At 44.4% G+C, this 20,110-nt stretch overlaps 1 protein-coding gene across 1 annotated transcript; it reads right to left on the reverse strand.

Annotated features, from left to right (window-relative positions):
* Window positions 1-4,075: 4,075 nt before the first annotated feature.
* On the reverse strand, window positions 4,076-19,907 carry Rrh (retinal pigment epithelium-derived rhodopsin homolog). The gene is made up of 7 exons (XM_028856676.2): window positions 17,851-19,907; window positions 12,837-13,027; window positions 8,640-8,739; window positions 7,967-8,120; window positions 6,988-7,156; window positions 5,833-6,011; window positions 4,076-4,356 (listed from the first exon to the last, which is right to left on the reverse strand). The coding sequence occupies exons 1-7, from the start codon at window positions 17,957-17,959 to the stop codon at window positions 4,242-4,244; spliced, it is 1,017 nt and encodes a 338-aa protein (XP_028712509.1). The 5' UTR covers window positions 17,960-19,907; the 3' UTR covers window positions 4,076-4,241.
* Window positions 19,908-20,110: the final 203 nt, after the last annotated feature.

The following is a 20,110-nucleotide window of genomic DNA, read 5'->3' on the forward strand; positions in this document are numbered from 1 at the left end:
TGGAGCACCAAAATCCTACTTAAAGATGAGCCCAGGGCTGGAGATGCAGCTCAGTTGGAAGAGTGCTCTCCTGGTATGAACAAAGCTCTGGGTCCAGTCTCCAGCCACATAAAAGTGGGTATGGGGATGTGTGCCTATAGTTTCAGCATTTAAGAGATGAAGGCAGGAGGATCAGATTCCAAAGTCATCGTCAGTACACAACAAATTGGATGTCAGTCTGATACATGGACGCCATCTAAAGAAGCACAGAAGGTCAATTGCATGTCTTTTAGCAATATTTAGCAACAAAATTATTTTTGAGACATTGTCTCGCTATATAGACCAGGCTGGCTTTGAACTCATCGATATCCATCTGCTTCTGCTGGGATTAAAAGCCTGTACTATTATGCCCAGCTGCAGGGGATAAAATTTTAACCTAATTTAAAATCTACCTGTACACACAAAATAAATGAAATTCACAACAATAATAAAAAGATTTAATCTTCATCGTATATAATTCTGTCCATCAAGTTTAAAAATGAGAAAAGATTAGATAACAAGAAGCCTGCCATGGCCATACAGTTTGTAAGAAAAAAAAAAGAGAGAGAGATTTAATTCTGTAAAAATAAGAATATTGCATGAAATGTTATCAAACACTAAATCATATATAAACAATAGAGTCTGGAAAAAATTTGCTCAATCTTAAAAAAAGTCATACTGCAGCTGTAGAGACTACACAATTCATCTGTTCACCAAATATTTACTGAGTACTTGCCAACCTCTGAACCAAGTACTAAAGGTACCAAGATAAGCAACACATGGTCACTAAGAAGCGCTACAGAAGGAGGAACTCGAGGGATAGAGACACAGGTCACCGAGGAAGAGAACATGTTCAGCCTGTGTAACCAGGCCAAGCTTTCCTGTCGGGTGGCCCCTGAGCTCCCACACAAGCAGAGGGAAGCAGGAAAGAGTGTACTGTGTGTGTATAAAGCTTCAAGAAAACCTCAGAGAAACGCAAGCGTTTTCTGTTGCTCAGGGCGAAGCGACTGAGGCTACCGAGGAAGGGCCTTAGATGCCCGGTTAAAGAGCCACACTCAGCTTGCAGGCAGCAAAAGCAAAAAGGTTAAGCCGTGAGTGGCTCATCAGGTCAACAGATTACAGGGGATTTCCCGGGAGCAGCGTGGAAGGGTTCAGAGCAGCGCTTCTCGCCCTTCCTAACGCTGTGACCCTTTGATACAGTTCCTCATGCCATGGTGACCCCAACCATAACATTGTTTTCCTTGCTACTTCATAACTGTCATTTTGCTATTATTATGAATCGCAATGTAAACATCGGGTATGCAGGATATCGGATATGGGACCCCTGTGAAAGGGTTGTTCGACACCCCTGTCCCCCAGGGGTCACAACCCACAGATGGAGAGCCACTAGTTAAGAGCAGGCAAGAGGGGAGTTGGAGGCTTTAGGGAGGCATCCCTGGCTATGGTCCGAGTGAACAGCCATGAGGCTGCAACCTTGGTGTGCCGGTAAGAGTGTGGATAACAGAGTTTGGAGAAACCGAGGTGGGAGAATCGCTTGATCGAGTGTGGGGGATGAAGAAGACCAGATTTAAGAATAACCCCAAGGTTTCCTAGTGCTCAGGACACAGTGGTGGGTGGTAGGTCTGGGTTTTGATGGGCACAAGAGGAAGGACATAGGTTGGTGGCAGAACTCTGCTCACTACGTGACCAAACTGTTCTTTGCATTGTCAGGCTTATGGACGTTCTGACCTAGAGAAGCAGGCCAGTTGAGTAGAGAAACGCTGTTTAGAGGCAGAGCGTCAAGGCAGTGAGCCCAGTGACTACAGGGAGCCAGACTCCACGCTTGCAGTCCGTCTTATTGTGTGAGTTAGCTGATCGATACAGTGTTAGGATAGTAGAGCACTGCTCCAGTCCTTATAGTAAGGTGAAGTTATCCTTTATTTGTCTTCAGAAGTGAACTCAACGCTTTGCAAACCAGAACCCACCATCAGGTCTCTAGATCCCGTGTCAAATGCGGTCTCTCCCGCCTCACTGCTCCCATGACCCTTGCCATGTGGTCTCTGTAAGCAGCTCCGCTGAGGGGGCTGAAGGAGCCAGCAGCTCCTGGCACAATGCACTCGGGGCCCTCCCAGAACACAGCACATTTAATGTTACCGCAGGAGAATTACAAAAAGCTGAGAAGTCTCTCTGGGCCAGGCTGAGGAGGGGAGTCTCTCTGGACCAGGCTGAGGAGGGAAGTCTCTCTGGGGCCAGGCTGAGGAGGGAAGTCTCTCTGGGCCAGGCTGAGGAGGGAAGTCTCTCTGGGCCAGGCTGAGGAGGGAAGTCTCTCTGGGCCAGGCTGAGGAGGGAAGTCTCTCTGGGGCCAGGCTGAGGAAGGCTTTGGCCTTGCAGCTAAGGGAACCAGTCTTCCTTCACAGGTGTGGTGATAAACTTGACAGGATGTGGAAGCATCTAGGAGACAAATCTCTGGGCATGTCTGAGGGACTTTCTAGATCGGGAGAACTGGGGTGGAAAGAGTCGCTCTAACTGTGGGCACCACAACCCCACGAGCTGGGGTCCTGGACTGAAAAGGAGACTGCGAGCAAACACCAGATTTGATGTCATTCTGCCTTCTGTCTGCCGTTACCGTGGGACCAGCTGCCTCGGCTGCTCCGCATGCTGAACTCAGTTCCCTCAAGTCAACCCTGCCTCCCTTATCACAGCGACAAGAAAAGTCACTGATACAGCAGGCTGATGAAAGTTCGGTTTGGAAGATCTGAAGGACTGGAATGAATTGTTTAAAAGCTGGCTACGGAGTTAATGTATGACTGCCGTGGCCAAAGGCAGAAGATGGAAAGCCAAACTAGGAAGTCATTATAGCAACTTACCATTGTCTACACAGAGCATGGTCTCATAAACCAGCGGGCAGGGTTTTACTATGCTGACAAAGGGGTTAAGGAGGCAGTTTACAGGGGTGGAGGGCAATACATAAATATATATATAGTCTAACAAGCACTTAAAGAGATGTGAAATAAGCTGAATTCCTACTACAGTATATAACTCATAACTCTGAAATGTTATAGAGCATTATTTTAAGGAATATGAAGTGAAAGTGTATACATGGCCAATCTAGAGATAGCTAGTAACAATAAATTCTTTTACATCTCTATCCAATAACCTTAGCCTGGATAAGACTCAGATAGAATTTTTGATACCCACCCCTACGAAGATAGTTGTATTAACATGTCCCAGTGTTGTATCTATTACAGCAAAAACAGTTGAGGCAGGCATGGTGGTACACATTTGTAATCCCAGACACTGAGATGCCGATCACTGCAAGTTTGAGGCCAGGCTGGGCTACATAGGAGACCTTGTCTCAAAAGAAAGCTAAGTAAAAAATTGAAGCAGTTTAGTTGTCTACTTTTTCAATAATGGTATATTGTGCTATGTTTAATAGTCACAGGTATTAAAAATGACAAACTGAGCCGGGTGGTGGCGCACGCCTTTGATTCCAGCACTCAGAAGCCAGAGGCAGGCAGATCTCTGTGAGTTCGAGGCCAGCTTGGTCTACAAAGTGAGTTCCAGGTCAGCCAGAGCTGTTACACTGAGAAACCTTGTCTTGAAAAATCAAAAAATAAAAAATAATAACAACAAAACACACAGATGTTATACTATGATAAAATGTGTATGTGCAATGGACTGGCATGATAGAAAGCAGTTGTGCTGAATGTTTGAATATTTTTGTTTAAATAATATGAATTAATAATTGATTCTAAATTCAAATTTTTGAGATGCTAAAAATATTTTTTATACCTGGAAATATCAAACAACTCATTTCAGCAATTAATTATAATCTTGATTAATTTATTATTAACTTTTCCTAAGACTAAAATATTCTAATATTCTAGAGGCTGTTTCTTGTTTAATGGAAAACTCAGTCCATTTGCAGGTTCCCAATACACTGTAACGTGTGCTTTCTAAAGAGAGGAAAAGAGACTGTCGTTTTGTGTGCCTGGGCTCACCAAAGGGGATCTGGTGACTCATTTATCCTTGAGGACATAGTGGCTCTTCAGCACCTACTGTACAGACAGAGCTGGGTTGGCTGCCTGGGAGGAATCTGCAGTCCAATACGGCAATAGTCTCTGTCTGCACTCCATCTAAATGGGTTCATATTTAAAACAAAATTAATGGATTGCCCCAAAACAAAAAACAACAACAAAAAACAACCAAATAAAATGTTTGGTGGTATATTTTTTTCTCGAATTTCAGATTCTTCCAGGAGTCAATGGGCTTCGAGGCATATCCATTGGTACAGATCTTGTCTCAGGCATTGCTTGGTGAGCCTGGCATTTAAACATGGCAAACATGGCCTTCCGAAACCTGCCATAAGCAAAAGAAAAAATATGTCGTTCTATGATGACATGAAACGTTTAAGGCATTTGCAGTTTGTCTAAAGAGCCACTACTGTTGATGGGCATCTCTAAACAAGTCACTGCACCCAACCAACATCTCCAGTTGAGAACCTTTATAAATATACAGACAGATGGCATAGTTAAAGACTGATTTTGCGCCGCCGATGACAAACCTGGAGGACATCTAATAAACTCAATACCTATGTACATTTAACATGACACCTCAACTGCCGAGTGCAATAAGTTCATTGTTCACAGATCTGGTCCTCTGTGCAAAGGCCAGTTCCATTTGAGGAGGCTTGAGGATGCCTGGTCTTTCCCAGAGAACTTCCAGCAGATTCTGACCTCAAAATATGTCCTTTGGTCTCCTTGTGTGCTTTGACTCATCTGCAAGTTTGTGTGTTCTTCATGTAGCTACACTAAAGCTTTTCTCTCAGATCTATGCAGAAGCATACACATTTAAACAGACACAGCAGCAGCAGTCTGTGATTCAGCAGGATTCAGCACAGTTGGTTCATCATCCAACAGTAACAGAAAATGAAATAATCTAAACTTGACCCAGGAGTTCAGTGAAGGGATGAGAGCTTCTCTATTATACTCCGTGATTGACTGCTCCTGGTGAGTACACAATTAACTACCCACTGAGAGCCCAGAGTCTTGTCTGGGCTTGCTGCCTGTCTGCTCTTTTCTTTGGAAAACACTATTCCATATACCTTGGTGGGACAACCACCGAAACCCAGTTTACCAGTGACCAGCCAGGAACTTTTCTGCCACGTGGTCATTTGAGATGAAGGCTGTCTTTGGATGCTGAGCAGGTAGAGTTTGGGTCTGGGTTGCCCAAGGATATTTCTGCCACCATGTGGAAAGAGTCTGTCACAAGAGTAGAGCTCTAAATATATAATGTCTTGGCTGTTTTCAACAGTTTTATAAGCCAAATAACCTTCAACTAGGCTGTTGTCCTGGCTGGCTTGATGTCAACTTGACACAGGCTAGAGTCATTTGGAAACAGAGCATGCCCCCATCGGACTGACCTGTGGACAAGTCTATGGTGCATTTTCTTGATTGACTACTGAAGTGGGAGGGCCCAGCTCACTGTGGGCAGTGTCGCCCTGAGCAGGTGGTCCTGCATGCTATAAGAAAACAGGCTGAGCAAGCTTGTAAGCAGCACTACTGCATGGCCTCTGCATCAGTTTCTGCCTCCAGGTTTCTGCCCCGAGTTCCTTCCCTGACTTCCTTCAGTGATGGACTGGGATGTAGAACTGTAAGCTGAAAGAAACCCTTTCCTCCACACGTTGCTTTTGACCATGGTGTTTTATTATAACATATGACAGCTGTCAAAGTTTTCTGTCACCTCTGAAAGTCTTAGAACACAGGTCCCTCCTTTAACATTCTTTCTGTGCTATCATTGTATTCAGACACACACAAAAAAAAAAACACTGCTTACTTCTTATTCGCAGCAACGTAAATACAGGGGTTGTAGAACGTGGAGGATTTTGCAAACAGCGGCGCTATGATGGCCATTGCAGGAGGAATCTTTTTGGGGTCTCCAAAACAAGCCCATAAGCACACGATGGAGTAAGGGGACCATGCCAGCAGAAACATCAGTATCATTATCACAGACATCTGAAAAAAGAGATACCCACCAGGACTAGCACCTAAAGTGCTTACATGGCTACTGCATCCGCAGCAGCGTGACGACTTAGGCTGGAATTTGTTGGCGACCTGGAAGAGGCTTTGTTTCGGCTCCTGAGCTCATCTACGATAGCGATTGCAAGTGGCTGTGCTGAGCCACATGGGACGTTGCTGCTGAGGGTGTGACACTCCTGCAGAGAACACCCTTTCCTTTGTGTGCCGGGGGAGCACACAAGGCTGGCCTCAAGTGAACATGCATGCAAACCCTCTCCAACCCACTTCGAGTCTCACTGACGACTGCCCACCCCCGTTGTTATTTACTAATCCCAACCGAACAAACTTTCTAAACTCCATGTGGAAACACAGCCCTATTTTTTAAGCTTGGCGAGTTCTATCAGTAGCCACAAAGCGGCATGTTTTACATACAGTATAAACCATGTGGAGAGGAGCCCTTTGCACCGTGTGTACATGAAGGGAAAGTCTCTGCTGACAGAGCGGCCTGACAGGGCAGATCAGTGCACTCCGGGGTATAGGAAGGATCGGCTCCAAGGGGAAGACAATGTGGACCTAGTGCCCGGTGTGTCTGCACATACCACAAGGAGACAGAAAGCTGTATAATCTAACCAAACACTGCTACCATACCTCAGGATGGGAGAGAAAGGTGTGTTGTGGGGGGGGCGGGAAGGGGGGGGGCAGGACCAGGACCTTGACACAGGAATCCTCAGTCTACAGGAGGAAGTCCAGGGGTCGGAGCACACAGAGACATCCCAGGAACAGATAGGCATAGTAGTCAACCATATGAGGACAAACACCAGCAGAAAGAGCAGGGCAGTGAAAACAGGGGGAAAGGAAAGGAGCCCGGGCGGGACGGGGGGGGGGGGGGGGGGGGGGGGGGGAGGACCTTCCAGCGATGTATATTTAAAGCTGTACTACCAACAACATTCCGAGGAGGACTTTGACTTCTTGCCTTTGTGACATCTGCCTGGTCGGCCCAGTCTCTGTTGAGGTATGCAGTGCAGTTCCGGGCAGCGTAACGTCTCATGGACTGAGCGACGTGGTAATAACAGTAAAACATCACCGTCAAGGGCACAAGGAAATTCACCACAATAACCGTCATGGTGTAAGACATGAAAGATCTGGAAATAGGAAACAATGATCATGACCACTCATTTAATACCCTAAACCGAGGAAAGAAGAACAGGAAACAATTGCTAGAAATAATAGTAGCAGTCATTTCATTGGTAAAAAGCTCAGGAAGTATGTTTGACTTATATTTCATAGTTCACTTAGACCATTAAACCTGTGAGTTAGTTCGTGCCAGCTATCTTTGTAAATAAAGTTTTATTAAAACACAGTCATGTGCACTCATTTATATACTGTTGATGGCTACTTTCACACAGAGCTGAAGCGTTGCCTGAAGTTTGACCCTTTACAGAAACATTTTTAGAAGATTTTGTTTTTGAGTCATCTTTCATTTCCCTTAGTGAACAAAATGATCCTCATTTCCACAGAAAACCTAGAGGAGTGTCATTAAGTCAGGGCAAATCCTTGCCGGGACCCTTAGCATACTCTTGGGCCCCAGACCATCTGGGAAAGAGAACACAGAGGTGGCCTGCGGCTGGGTTAGAGCTGCCTGCTCTCTGGCTTCACTGACCCCCTTCCCACGTGTGACCCAACTCTGAGATGAGTAAAGAGTGGGAGGGTGTCCCCACGGCTGCCTGAGCAGAGGACAGAGGAAGGAGCAAAGGACTAAGGAAAGGGACAAAGGGAGCCAGGCGACCTTGACTTGCAAGCAAGCATAGTCCGCTCTTTCGTGTGTCTCCATTTGTATCACACCGTCACTACCAAGGACGCCATTGTCAGTCTTTCCACGGACACTCACGAGCAGAAGGGGAGAGATGGCTACCTCAGGAGCATCTGACTAAAAAGTGGAAACACGTCCTTACGCATCGTTTTTCCGCCAGTTTATGGTACAGGTGGCCCCTGTAGGATCTGGGGCGTAACTAGCCCAGCCCACGATGGGCATCAAAGCCCAGAACAGGCCATTGATCCAGGCACCCAGGATCATGCTGAGGTAAGTGTTGGTGGTCATCCTTCCTCCTGTTGGGAAGCACATGAAGCATTAGTGTTGTTCACAATGACAGGACTCGCTTTGGCTCTACTGATGACTCAAAATAGTCATTAAGCACATTCTCTACAGAGTACCTTAGAGCACACAAAGCCTGCCAACGGGGTTTCACATTCTGACAAAATGACAACCTAAAATCTCAATGATAAAAGCGTAGAGCGCAAGCAGGAACAACAGCTTTCCAGGCCAAGGAAAACAAGACATACAAAGTCCCCAAGGGTGAAAGTGCCTGGCCAGTATCCAAGTGAGAGTGACCCTGGATGAAAGGTAACCAGGGCCAATCCTGCAGGGCCTTGCAGGATGCCTAATGGAACCTAGATTGTATTTTAAGTATTGTAGGGAGCTGTCAAAACTTTTGAACAAGGGTTTCTAGAGAAATAAGACCGAGCTTGATTCCAAACCATTATGCTTGTACCTTAAAATGAATACATGTTGAGTGACTGTTACATCATAAACGACTTCATTGAGAAGGACAAGAAACACGCCATTACCTACATCAGGACAGCAGATGGTCAGGTACCGGTCCGCAGCTACAACTGTGAGCAGGCCAATGCTCACCATTCCAAAAAAGATATTCAGCCCAGCATAAACCTGAAAAACCAACAGTTAACAGTCCGCCATGCCAAGGCCCTCCCATGGAACATTTACAGTTTTTACTGTGTATATAAGGTGTGTGTGTGTGTGTACATGTACATGCCGTGGCACATGTGTGAAGGTGAGAGGACAATTTCTGGGAGATGGCTGTCTCCTGACACCGTGGGTTACAGAGAATGAACTTGGGTTGTCAGGCCTGCATAGCAAGCACTGTATTGGCTGAGCATCTTGTCAGCTCTAATCACTTGTAGTTTTGTCCCATTGTCAGACTGCATTTCAAACATATTAAATGTTCACGTGGTGGAACTGTGGAACAAAGGTTCTGGGGGTAACCAATCACTTTGGGGTTGAATTTCAGGCCTGCTCCACAGGTGGGAATTCACGCATGATACCCTACCGCGGTTGTCTTCCTAAATGGGCGAGCTGCTAACTGGCTTCTAAACATGCTTAGACGCACAGGCAGGTGCTACCCTCCGCCCCTGGCCAGAGAAGCTTCTCTCTCATGCAGTTAGTGCAGACTCTCAGCGGTCAGTGCTGAGAACAAGTTGCTGAGAATAATTGGGCACTCGGCCTGAAATGACATCTTTATCAGTCCCTCCCCGACAAAAGGCTCAGGGAACATCACAAAAGAAGGGGCAGGAAGAATGCAAGAACTAGGATGGGAAAGAACGCTATGCAGTGCTGTCCTCTGGATGTGGCGTGGCCATTGCACCCACGAGTAGACAGCAGTTATGGTGACCTGCACAAGATGAAGCCAACAGGGTCAATTAAAACTCAACAGGCAACACTAATTTCATTCACTGGGTTACAGAGTGTGTGTGAGAGAGAGGGAGGGGGAAGAGAGGACAAGAAGGGGGCAGAGGCATGTGCTGGTAATGCCTGGGGGAGTAATAGGTGGTGGAGGGTTTGGGGGGGATATTATTGAGATACATGCTTACATATATAAAATTGTCAAATAAATAAAAGATATTCTATTATGGGCTGGAAAGAATCAGTTAAGAGAATTTTGCTGCTCTTGCAAAGGACCCCAGCAACAACATGGCAGCTCTCAACTGACTGTAACTCCAGTCTGAGAGGGATCAGATACTGTCCTCTGACCTCTGCAGGCATCAGGCACACACATAGTATGCATACATACACGCAGATAAAACACTCATACACACACACAAAAAGACAAATATATACATCTAAAAATTTGAAGATAATCTATTATGCAAATCCATATTTATTGCTATCGTATCTTATGATAGCATGGAAGAGGAACCAAACTCGATGTCATCAACAGATGACTGGATAATGAAATCCAACACTATACAAAATGGAGTATTATCCATCTGTAAAGAAAAATGAAACTTTTGGGAAATATGGGTGAACCTAGTAAGTGTAATATTAATGGATAAAGCTCAGAATAAAAATTGTGTGTTCTCCCTCATATGTGGATCCTAGCCTGTAAGGTATACATGTATAAATATAAACAGGTTAAACGTAGGCTCAGTATGTAAGTTGGAAAATAGACCAAGAGACAGTAATATTAGGTGATGAGGAAGAATAGATATAAACAAGAGCACAGAGCTGTTATTAAAAAAGGATATAAAGCTAATTGGCTTTCTATTTTTAACTCTATGTTTTTTCTTTTTTCAGGGTAGATAAGTAAATTCAACTTTCTGAGTATTAAAGTAGCAAGAACCATAAAAAAATTAATGTAATTGATAGTAAAAGTATAAAACCATAAGCAAAGCTCTACCGCCTCAGAAAGTTCTGGTTGTACAGAAGTTCACTGAGCGGCAGAGTTTGGAACTGGGCAGTGTTGAGCAGCCTCCTCACACCAGCTGTGTGGTGTTCTTCTCTGTGCCTTAATTTAAAAAGTGACTATTTTTAAAACAGAAATGTTAAACCTGATCTTAGGTTTGTACTGCCTTCAATTTTGCTTGCTAGCATTTTCAATTAAAAGAATAAAGAATTAAGCTGGGCATGGTGGCACACACCTTCAATAGCAGCCCTGGGGAGACAGAGGCCAGCAGCTCTCTGAGTTTGAGGCTAGCCTGGTCTACAGAGTGAGGTCTAGGACAGCCAGGGATACTCAGAGAAACTCTGTCTTGAAAAAAGAAAAAAAAACTATTTATTCTTACTTTATGTGTATGAGTGTTTTGCCTGCATGCACATAAGTACACCATGTGTATGTGTGGTGCTGGACTCCCTGGAACTGGAATTAGGGGTGACTGTGAGCCACCATGCGGGCGCTGGGAACTCAGCTTAGGTCCTCTATAAGGGCAGCAACCACTGAACCATCTCTCCAGCCTCAAGCAGTAGCGACCGAAAGGGAAAATAAGAAACAGTGAAGGCCTCAACATCTCTCTCATACAATTCCTCCTCTCTCTCGCCGATTGGACTTCCGGAGCTCCACCTGGGCTTTGGCCGTGGATCTCTGCATCTGCTTCCATCAGTCACTGGATGAGAGTTCTATCACATGACAGCCAGGGTGTTTGGCCATCCGATCACCAGAGCAGGTCAGCTCAGGCACCCTCTCGACCACTGCCAGTAGTCTATAGTAGAGATATCTTTGTGGATTTCTGGAGACCTCTCTAGCACTCTGCTTCTTCCTATTCCCCTGGGGTCTGTTGATGTTGAGACCATGGTTGGAGGAAGCACAGGGACAAATAGCCAACCTAGTGGAAACACATGAACTATGAACCAGTAGCTGAGGAGCCCCCAACTGGACCAGGCCCTCTGGATAAGTGAGACAGTTGATCAGCTTCAACTGTTTGGGAGGCCTCCAGGCAGTGGGACCGGGACCTGTCCTTGGTGCGTGGGCTGCTTTTTGGAGCCTGGGGCCTATGCTGGGACACTTTGCTCAGCCTGGAGGAGGGAGGAGGGGACTGGACCGCCTTGGCTTTGTCTGTCAGGCTGGGCTGACTCCCCAGGGGAGTCCTTGCCTTGGAGGAGGTGGGAGTGGGAGGTGGATTGGGGGGAAGGGCGGGGGTGGGCTGGGAGGAGGGAAGACGGGGGAATCCGTGGCTGATACGTGAAATTAAGTTAATTATAAAATAAAAACACTATAAAAAATAATAAATAAAAGAAACAGTGAAAGGCTAAGACAGGGACAGTGAGAAAAGTAGAAATTTTCCAAAGTGGAAAGGGGCGTTAACATGACTAAGCACGGGGTTCAGTGATTACACTGGTAAGGAGTAGAACCAAACATTGTCTCTTCCTGAAAGGAGGCTGTGGTGCAAGACAGAGCAGGGTACCTACTGAGCTTTCAGAGAAACGGGTAGCACAGAATGCCTGTGATAACTGCCAACCCAAACTGGCAGAGTATTTCCGCACCTCCTAACAGAACCCACATCTGAGACAATCATTCATTTACATGGTTGTTGCCTTTTTAATGTGTCTTCCATGTAGAGTGTTTACTGAAGCCCTGTTTATAAAAGAAAAATTCAGGAACAAATGCTTAGTCACAGGGGAATAAAGGCATATGTTGACAAAATAGAGTGCATGTATGTGGTACAAGACATACATACATGCAGGCAAAAGACTCTACACACAAATATAAAATATAAAGTATTAAAAACTAAATGCATACTCATTCATTGCTAAAGCTATTTCCACAAAAGCAATGAATCTATTATCTTACAATATCTTGTTTTAAATTACTAGACTGTTGTTGTTTTGTATGTGTGATGTATATGTGCATGTAAACATGTGTGAGGTACACACTCATGTGTGAGCATTTGGAGGCCAGGGGTTGACATGGGTGTCTTCTCTCTTGCTCTCCACTTTTTAGTTTTATTTTATTTTATTTTTTAGGGTCTCTCCCTGAATGGGGTGTTTGGCTAAACTGGCTTGCCCTGAAGCCCTCTGGATCCAGTCACCTGCCTGCCTCTACTTCCCTCCAGTTGGAATTCAAGGTGTGTGCTGCCACGCTTGGCTTTTCCATGGGTGTGGATCCTGACTCAAGTCATCTTGCTCCCACAGCAAGCACTTTACCTACTGATCCACCTTCCCAGCCCCAGTTCTTGGGTTTTTTTAAAAAGACATTTAAATTTGCATCTGTTTTCTTTACTTCATTTCATTTTCATTCCAAAGAGCTCCAATACCTGACAGCCTGTATATCCGAATTTCCAACTTCCATGCAGATCTGAAGCAGCAGACATGGGATAGCCAATGCTACTGACCCCTATATCAGTGAAAGCCAGGTTAATAATCACTGCATTCGTGGGTGTCCGCAGTTCCTTGTACTTAATGAAGATGCCCAGAACTACTATGTTGCTGAGAATGCTTATTATACCTAGGATACAAACAAAAAGGATCATGCATTTTGTTCCGTTAATATTGAGAATAGAATAAAAATTAAATATTTAAGTTACTTCAAAAAAGATAGCAATCCAGCTTAGTCCTTCAGTTTGAAGAGGTCCTGCTCTTCTTAAAACTGTAACATCTTCTGTAAAACAGAAATGAAATGAAAACACAGAGAATCTGTTGACTCTTCAGTGGAAGCCAGCACTGAAGGCTGGTTCAAATGTCATCACCATTGACCATCTGTCCCTAAATACTCCTGTAGCTTTCACGACTCCAACATGTTGGGATTTTTAGGACACAGGAATGACCAGCTACCCTCTCCTGTGGCAGACTACTAAATTCCTCTTCTTTCTGCTTAGTTTTCTTTCTCAAACCTCAATCAGTATTCCATCCTAACAGCATTTCTGTCACATTTATGTTTTTTTTTAATTTGGTTCATTATCATTAGGCACATTAAGCATAGTAAGATCATGTGACTCTCCCAATATTTCTTAAAATTCAACTTGTCAAAATTGAAATTCTTCATTCAATGCATGAGTTTGTGTCCCCCCCCCCCCCAATACTCTTAGAATGCATACTGCAACATTCGACCATCCAGACGATAGGCCAAGACAGATTTCTGGTTCATTGGAACATCATATCTGATGATACCATAGCTATGTGCCCCTCAGTCTTGGAATCAAGACACTCAGCATTTTCAGTGTCCCACCGTTGGACAGGCCCAGACAGCTTCTTAGCTTGAGGACTAACGTTACTAACCAGCATGCTAGTGTGGCCACTGATGGTCAGAACCATTATTGAGCATACTGGGAGCAAATGTGAGCCACATCAACATTCCCTACATGCTGAAAGGATGCATGTTTTTCATGAGCCAGATGTAGGCCATCCTCAGGTCCCAGTGGTAGAGGCTGCTGTAAAATCAATTTCAATGGAGAAGCTAGAACCATTACTGGACTTCTTTCTAGAAGGTTACACAACAAACAGAAGAGAATTGTGTTTCCCAGGAAAAGAACTACTTGATGAGCAATCCCTAGTTACTGTCCAAACCAGTGGGAGTACTCCCAAACACCAACACATGGAAGGATCAGCTAAGTCAGAACTTCCACTCTATCTTGGTGCTCCCATCAAACTTGGCTAGCATCCTTTTACACCCATCTTCCATGTCCCTGTTCTCTCTCCTCCATGTGACTGGTACACTTGCTCCATCAAATAACAAACAATAGATCTACTGGAAGCTTCCAGTTCCCCCAGTGCTTGAAGAATGAAAAGACCAGTGTACTAACCTCATTGTCTAGGCTCTTGGCCCAAATCTGTTGTTATCCTCTTTCCACACTTATGAAAGAAGCCCACTGATCTAGCAGTCTGCAAATACATCAAGCGACAAGTCTTGACTTTGTCTTTTTCCCACTTGAAACACCCTGTGCCGTTCCTTTGTATGTTTAAATGCTAGCCATCCTTTAAAGTTCAGGCCAAGCCCAATGCAGCTCTGAAGCAGCCTCCTCTTCATGGGATTCTATATTCTTCTCCATCCGTTCCGAGGGTGCTTGCTTGTATCATCTCATTCTGGAGTGATGCTAACTCTCACGTTGTCCTACCTTCTACATCTCAGGCTCCTAAGGAACTCTATCTTGAGTATGTGCCACACAGCACATTTCTGATGAATGGAATACCACTAAAACTCCAGTCAGCCCAATTTCTAGTATTCCTTCAAGCACCATAACAGCAAATTTGACAGTCCTTTGGCTCTTTTTACAAACATACAAGAACTACTGTGGGGACGAAGAAAAGAAACACCTTGTAATTTGGATTCAAAAAGGGTTAAATACGGCACATACATTGCTGCCTAGCAAGTACATAGTCAGAAGAAAGTAACTCCATTTTGGGGGCGTCTCCAATATGTTGGTACTACACAAATAATCGACCCCTTTTCTCTATTCTCTCTAGCTATCTTACACACTGCATTGTTTCCCGGCTTGCAGGTACTTCCCAATGAGTGTACAGTAGATCCATCAATCTAAATTCTAAGTAGACCTACTCTCCCACCTTTTGAAATCACCCCACCATTCCTGTAGCTCCCCTTCTATCTCTCCTTGGTCTACCTGACAGTCTTTCTTCACCACTACCATATTAAATGTATATTTTCAGTCTGTCCTGGACCCCTTTCTTTCCCAGTTCAGCATTTTGAGTGGGTTCATTGCATCTGAGACTGGTGTTGTAGAACTCAAGGCCATATGCGAAGCTGAACTTGGGGGCATCACCCCCCCACCTGTCCCTCCCCAGGTGTGTTCCCATCTTGGTGAACTGCATCATCAAGCGGTAGCACCCCCCACCCCAAGCCCCACTAGAAGTCATTCTCGATGCTCCCTCTTCTTTCCCCGCCCCACGTCAAACCATCCATTCTACCTTCCAGCTCTCGAGAGAGTCTACTTCTCTGTGCCTCCCCTCAGTCCCTACTGCTCCAACTTCGGGTCACTGCAGTGGCCTAATGGTCTCTCAGCTACCATCACAACTCACATCTGAAATGCAAATCAGATACTGTCTCTATTAACCCTTCAGTGACTCACTGTCGCCTTACAGGTTATGTGGTCCAGTATTGTTTGGTACTCAGTCAACTTTTTCAGCCAACCTTTCACTGCAATTTTACAGTTCATCCGTGACGAATTATTTCAAATCCATACACTTATCATACTCTCAATTCTCAGCTTTAAGTGATAGAAGAGAGAGTGCTCAAGCATATTAAATTAACAAAATGTCTGTAGCAATGGAAAATGGTAAAAGTGTACCGGAGCTCAAATCCAAATGAGAGATTAAAATAAAAATCGAATCTAGGGGGTGGCAGAGATGGCTTAGTGGCTAAGATCACTTGCTGCTAATCTAGACAGATGACCTGAATCCTGTCCCCAGCATCTGTGTTGAACAGTGCAGAACCACCTGTAATTGCAGATCCACGGGACCTGACACCTTCTTCTGGCCTCTGTAGATATACATGTGGCAATCATTCATCAAGACACACACAGACACATAAGTAAAACTAGATTAGTACAACTAGGCCAAGCATAGTTCAGAAGCGGGAAGATCTTGAGTACAAGGCCAGCCTTAGCTACATAGATAGTTCTAGGCTAGTACAGACAATAGAGCAAGCTCCTGGTTCAAAAGAATTAATTAAATACATATATAAAATCAATAAACTCAACAGTAAAAGAATCTACATAGGCACATGGTGAAAATAATAAACAGAATGATAAGGGCATGCACCCTTCTCCTCTGTTTTCATTCTTATTTGGGAGCTCAAGTGGTTTTTTGTTGAAGGAGGAAAACGAGGAGATGGGAAGAACAAAAGATACGTGACACACAGAACAAAGCAGAGGTGAGACATGCTTCCTTCTGTTCCTCTACAAAGACCTAAGCAAAGGTCACCTGCTCTGATGCTTCCTAACAAAACCGACCAATCGAGTTACAGAAGAGAATGCTAACAAGTAGGCCTCTGTTACAGCCAAGCACCACTTATAAGCGTGTGCTGGGAAAAATCTCTTAAGCTCTTCATCTGTGTGAATCAGGAAACAAAACTCAAAAGCGCTACAAGATCTTCTTAGGAAATTTCCTTCACATACTGATCTTGTGAGCAGATTTTTCCGCTCTGTATGTAGTCTCATTACATAGTCCACTCAACTCTGAAATCCTCAGCAATTCTCCTGCTTCAGCCTCCAAAACACCAGATAAATTTGGGATTTTCCCTGTCACCTATAATTAGCTAAACCAAAACTTGTCTATAGTGTCTCCATGTGATTCTGGAAATGTGGGCTCACTTTTTGCCTCTTGCCACACAGAAGTATTCAAATGAATTAATCACTGTACCACTAAAAGCAAATTGGAGGCCAACTCAACTGTGAGGTAAAAGCTAGACAGTTGTAAAGTAGACAATATATCTACTTTATATATCTCTCACTCTGTTTTTAGAAATATGATTGAAAATTTCAGAAAAGCCAGTCCAAAAGACAATGAACCCGATGTAACAGTTACTAAAACCTGCCACTGCCTACAGTTTGAGATTAAGTGGTTGCTGATTATAAAAGCCACGGCACTAAGACAATTTGTCATTTCCCTCATGCTCTTCTCTACAAACAAGCCTTTATCTTAGTCTAATATCTGTACCAACAAGAGCATATATGCCCAACATCTATCCATGCCCCTCAGGTGCCTTGATGACATTTAATATACTCTTCCTAACAATCATGACAGATCCCTTATTATCATTATTCTACAAATGAGAAAACGCAAGAGTAAGAAGGTGAAAGATCTTGTGCACACTTTCAAAGACACTAAAAGCCAACCCCTCCAGCTCCCGTTTCCCATGACTGTCTGCTGGAGGAGCTGAATTTGCATATGGTACCCGCACACTGTACTTTCTTTTTCAAACCTGAGCTTTGCCTCCAGTACCTTTCAATCTTGAGTTAGAGTTCTACCAAGAAGAAAACTATGCAAATTACACATGAGGATGGAAATGATATAAAGCATGCTTCTACCATGGTGCACACTCACCTCATGTTTACATTTAATGTTAAGAACCAGATATATGACAATTTTTATTCTAAAACTTCATTTTATAGCGTTTCTCGACCCTTTGCTCTCATTTACTAAATAAAGTCTTCCATGTCAAGAGGCAGCGTTAACAATGCTTTCATTTACTCTTCATTTTCATTTTCCGATTCTTACGGCTCCCTTGGTGACCAGCTAGGCCACACTGCACGCCTGTCCCAAGCACCTCCACTTTTCTCCCATCCTAGAAGCAGGTAACTAAATAAATACCCGTACCTGCCACAATCAGGTAAGCTGCAATGATGCTGTGTTCCGTCTTGGAGAAGACAGAACTGTCTTCATCCCCAGAGCCTGAAGTGTTTAAATCTGAAGTGTCGCTCAGCATTTTGGAGCGTCCAGACCACCTTCAGAACAGCCTTCGGGCGATGGCGGGCAGCTTCGACAGCCTGTCAGGAAAGTTCTTTCAGGACAAATCATTTCCACTTCTAGACCTCAAAGAAAGGCTTTTTCATTAGAGGCCCTCCATTAACACACTTAATTGGGCTGAAGAGGAAAAGATTTTAATTCCTAGAACAAGGAGAAAGCTCCTTAAAGAGAAATCCCAACCACCACACATCTTAAGCAATTTAGCTCCTGTCTTATATTTATAAGCAGATTACCAAGCAAACCATTCTATTCAAACAAACAAAAACAAACACATGCAACTCAGAAAAGCAGTCAGGAGCTGACTGAGTGTCGTTCGGCCTGATTTTGACACTATCCCCATGTCTGCGAGCTGTCCAGTTAAGGACTGCAGTTTTGTACTCGAGATTGAACTGCTATGGACTGGGTGAGTTCCTTCACCTCAGGTCCCTGGGTTTACTTTTCCTAAAAATTTGAATACACTATTGACTCCCTACTTCCAAATCTCTCCATGAAAAGTACCAATATCACCTGGTGCAATCTCATGCTTTCTTTTCCTTTCTACTCATACGAAAGGATAGCCTAAGAAGTGAAGGTTTTTCCCACTTTGCTTTCAAATAAAAATGAGGGGACCTGCTATGTGTAACTGGTATGTCTCTGTGCATGTAACACACAAACACACATGGTGCGGCTTGCTTCCCCAAAATACCATCCCATAAATACCAGTCTAAGCATGAGAGCCACGTGTTCCCCAGCGTGGATATGACATGCTCTATGCCACCTCAGTTAATTCTCCCACAATTTAACATGCATGTAAGTTCACATTTGGTCAACCACTCAGTTTATCAAGTACAGGATAATCCTAACTAGTCTATATTGTCACATGAGAACCTAGTATGAACACGCATTGCTAGGGTAGAGGGGTCTCTCGATTACTTTTTAACATTAAACTGTAATTCTGTCACTAGAACTTCAAAGCAAGGCCCAAACGTCACCAAATTTCAGTGCAGCGTGTAACAGAACCACTAGAGGGCTGAACTTGCTCATCACCATTTCATTAGAGGGCCTCTCTGGTTGCACAGTTCTGTCCAGGAAACGGGCTGGGCTAGCTGACCAGTATTTGAACTTTTAAAAATGTGATTAAAAAGTGCTTGTTTTTAATAATTGAATGTGAACCAGGAATATGAACCTATCATGTAAATCTCCTCAGTATTCCAGTTCAGGAGGAGAGGTCGATTTGACTTTGAACTAAAATATTTCAAGAAAAACCCGGACCTAACGAGGGGTAAGATACAGAAATGAACGTTTAATGACTAAACTGTGTAAGATAAAAAGAGAAATTACACTGAGCATGGTCGTGCACTCTATAATCCCAGCACTCAAGACCAGCCTTGGGTATGCAGAGTTTGAGGTCAGTCTGGTATATGAATTATGTCTCAAATAAACCAATTTTAAAAGTGTGTGATCTCCGTTTGTCTAGCAGTCTCTACAAATCCACTGCCTTTGCCATTTTAACAGCTCTTATTAATGTCGCGCCCATCCTTTGGTGCTAATGCTCTTCACAAACTGACGAAGCAGACAGAACAGCTGGCCCCCTTAGGCTCACGTTTGAATGCTTGGTCCCTAGCAGTGAACTACTGGCAAGAATCAGGTGGTGTGCCTTGTTGGAGGGTGTCCATGCCATTCCCATGCAGATCAGGATGGGAGCTCTCACCTCCTTCCCCCATGCCTTTGCCTTGGCCTGTGGAATTACAGCACCGTGACTCTGTTAACAGGGGTGCCTCAGACACAGGCACAACTACATGCTACTAAAACAAGCACTCAAGAATAAGTGACTCATGCTAAAACAGACTTGAGGAGGAACCAATGAAGGAAACAGAGCCGACAGTTGGCACACGGTTCCACACTGAGGTGCCCTCACTTGCTGGCACACAGTTCCACACTGAGGTACCCTCACTTGCGGGCACACGGTTGCACAGAGGTACCCTCACTTGTGGGCACACGGTTGCACACTGAGGTACCCTCACTGCGGCACAGGTTGCACACTGAGTACCCCACTTGCGGCACAGGTGCACACTGAGGTGCCCTCACTTGCTGCACACGGTTCCACACTGAGTGCCCTCACTGCTGCACA

The sequence above is a fragment of the Peromyscus leucopus genome, chromosome 6 (genome assembly GCF_004664715.2).
Source record: "Peromyscus leucopus breed LL Stock chromosome 6, UCI_PerLeu_2.1, whole genome shotgun sequence".
Taxonomy (NCBI): domain Eukaryota; kingdom Metazoa; phylum Chordata; class Mammalia; order Rodentia; family Cricetidae; genus Peromyscus; species Peromyscus leucopus.

What these genes read in the sequence shown, in the direction of transcription:
- Rrh (XM_028856676.2), bottom strand. Translation starts at nt 17,959, where the DNA reads ATGCTGAGCGACACTTCAGATTTAAACACTTCAGGCTCTGGGGATGAA. An exon ending in CATCTGCTGTCCTGATGTAG is followed by an intron (nt 8,121 to 8,639) that starts GTAATGGCGTGT and finishes GCTTCCCAACAG; the next exon opens with GAGGAAGGATGACCACCAAC. An exon ending in ACCAGGCAGATGTCACAAAG is followed by an intron (nt 6,012 to 6,987) that starts GCAAGAAGTCAA and finishes CTCTTTTTTCAG; the next exon opens with ATGTCTGTGATAATGATACT.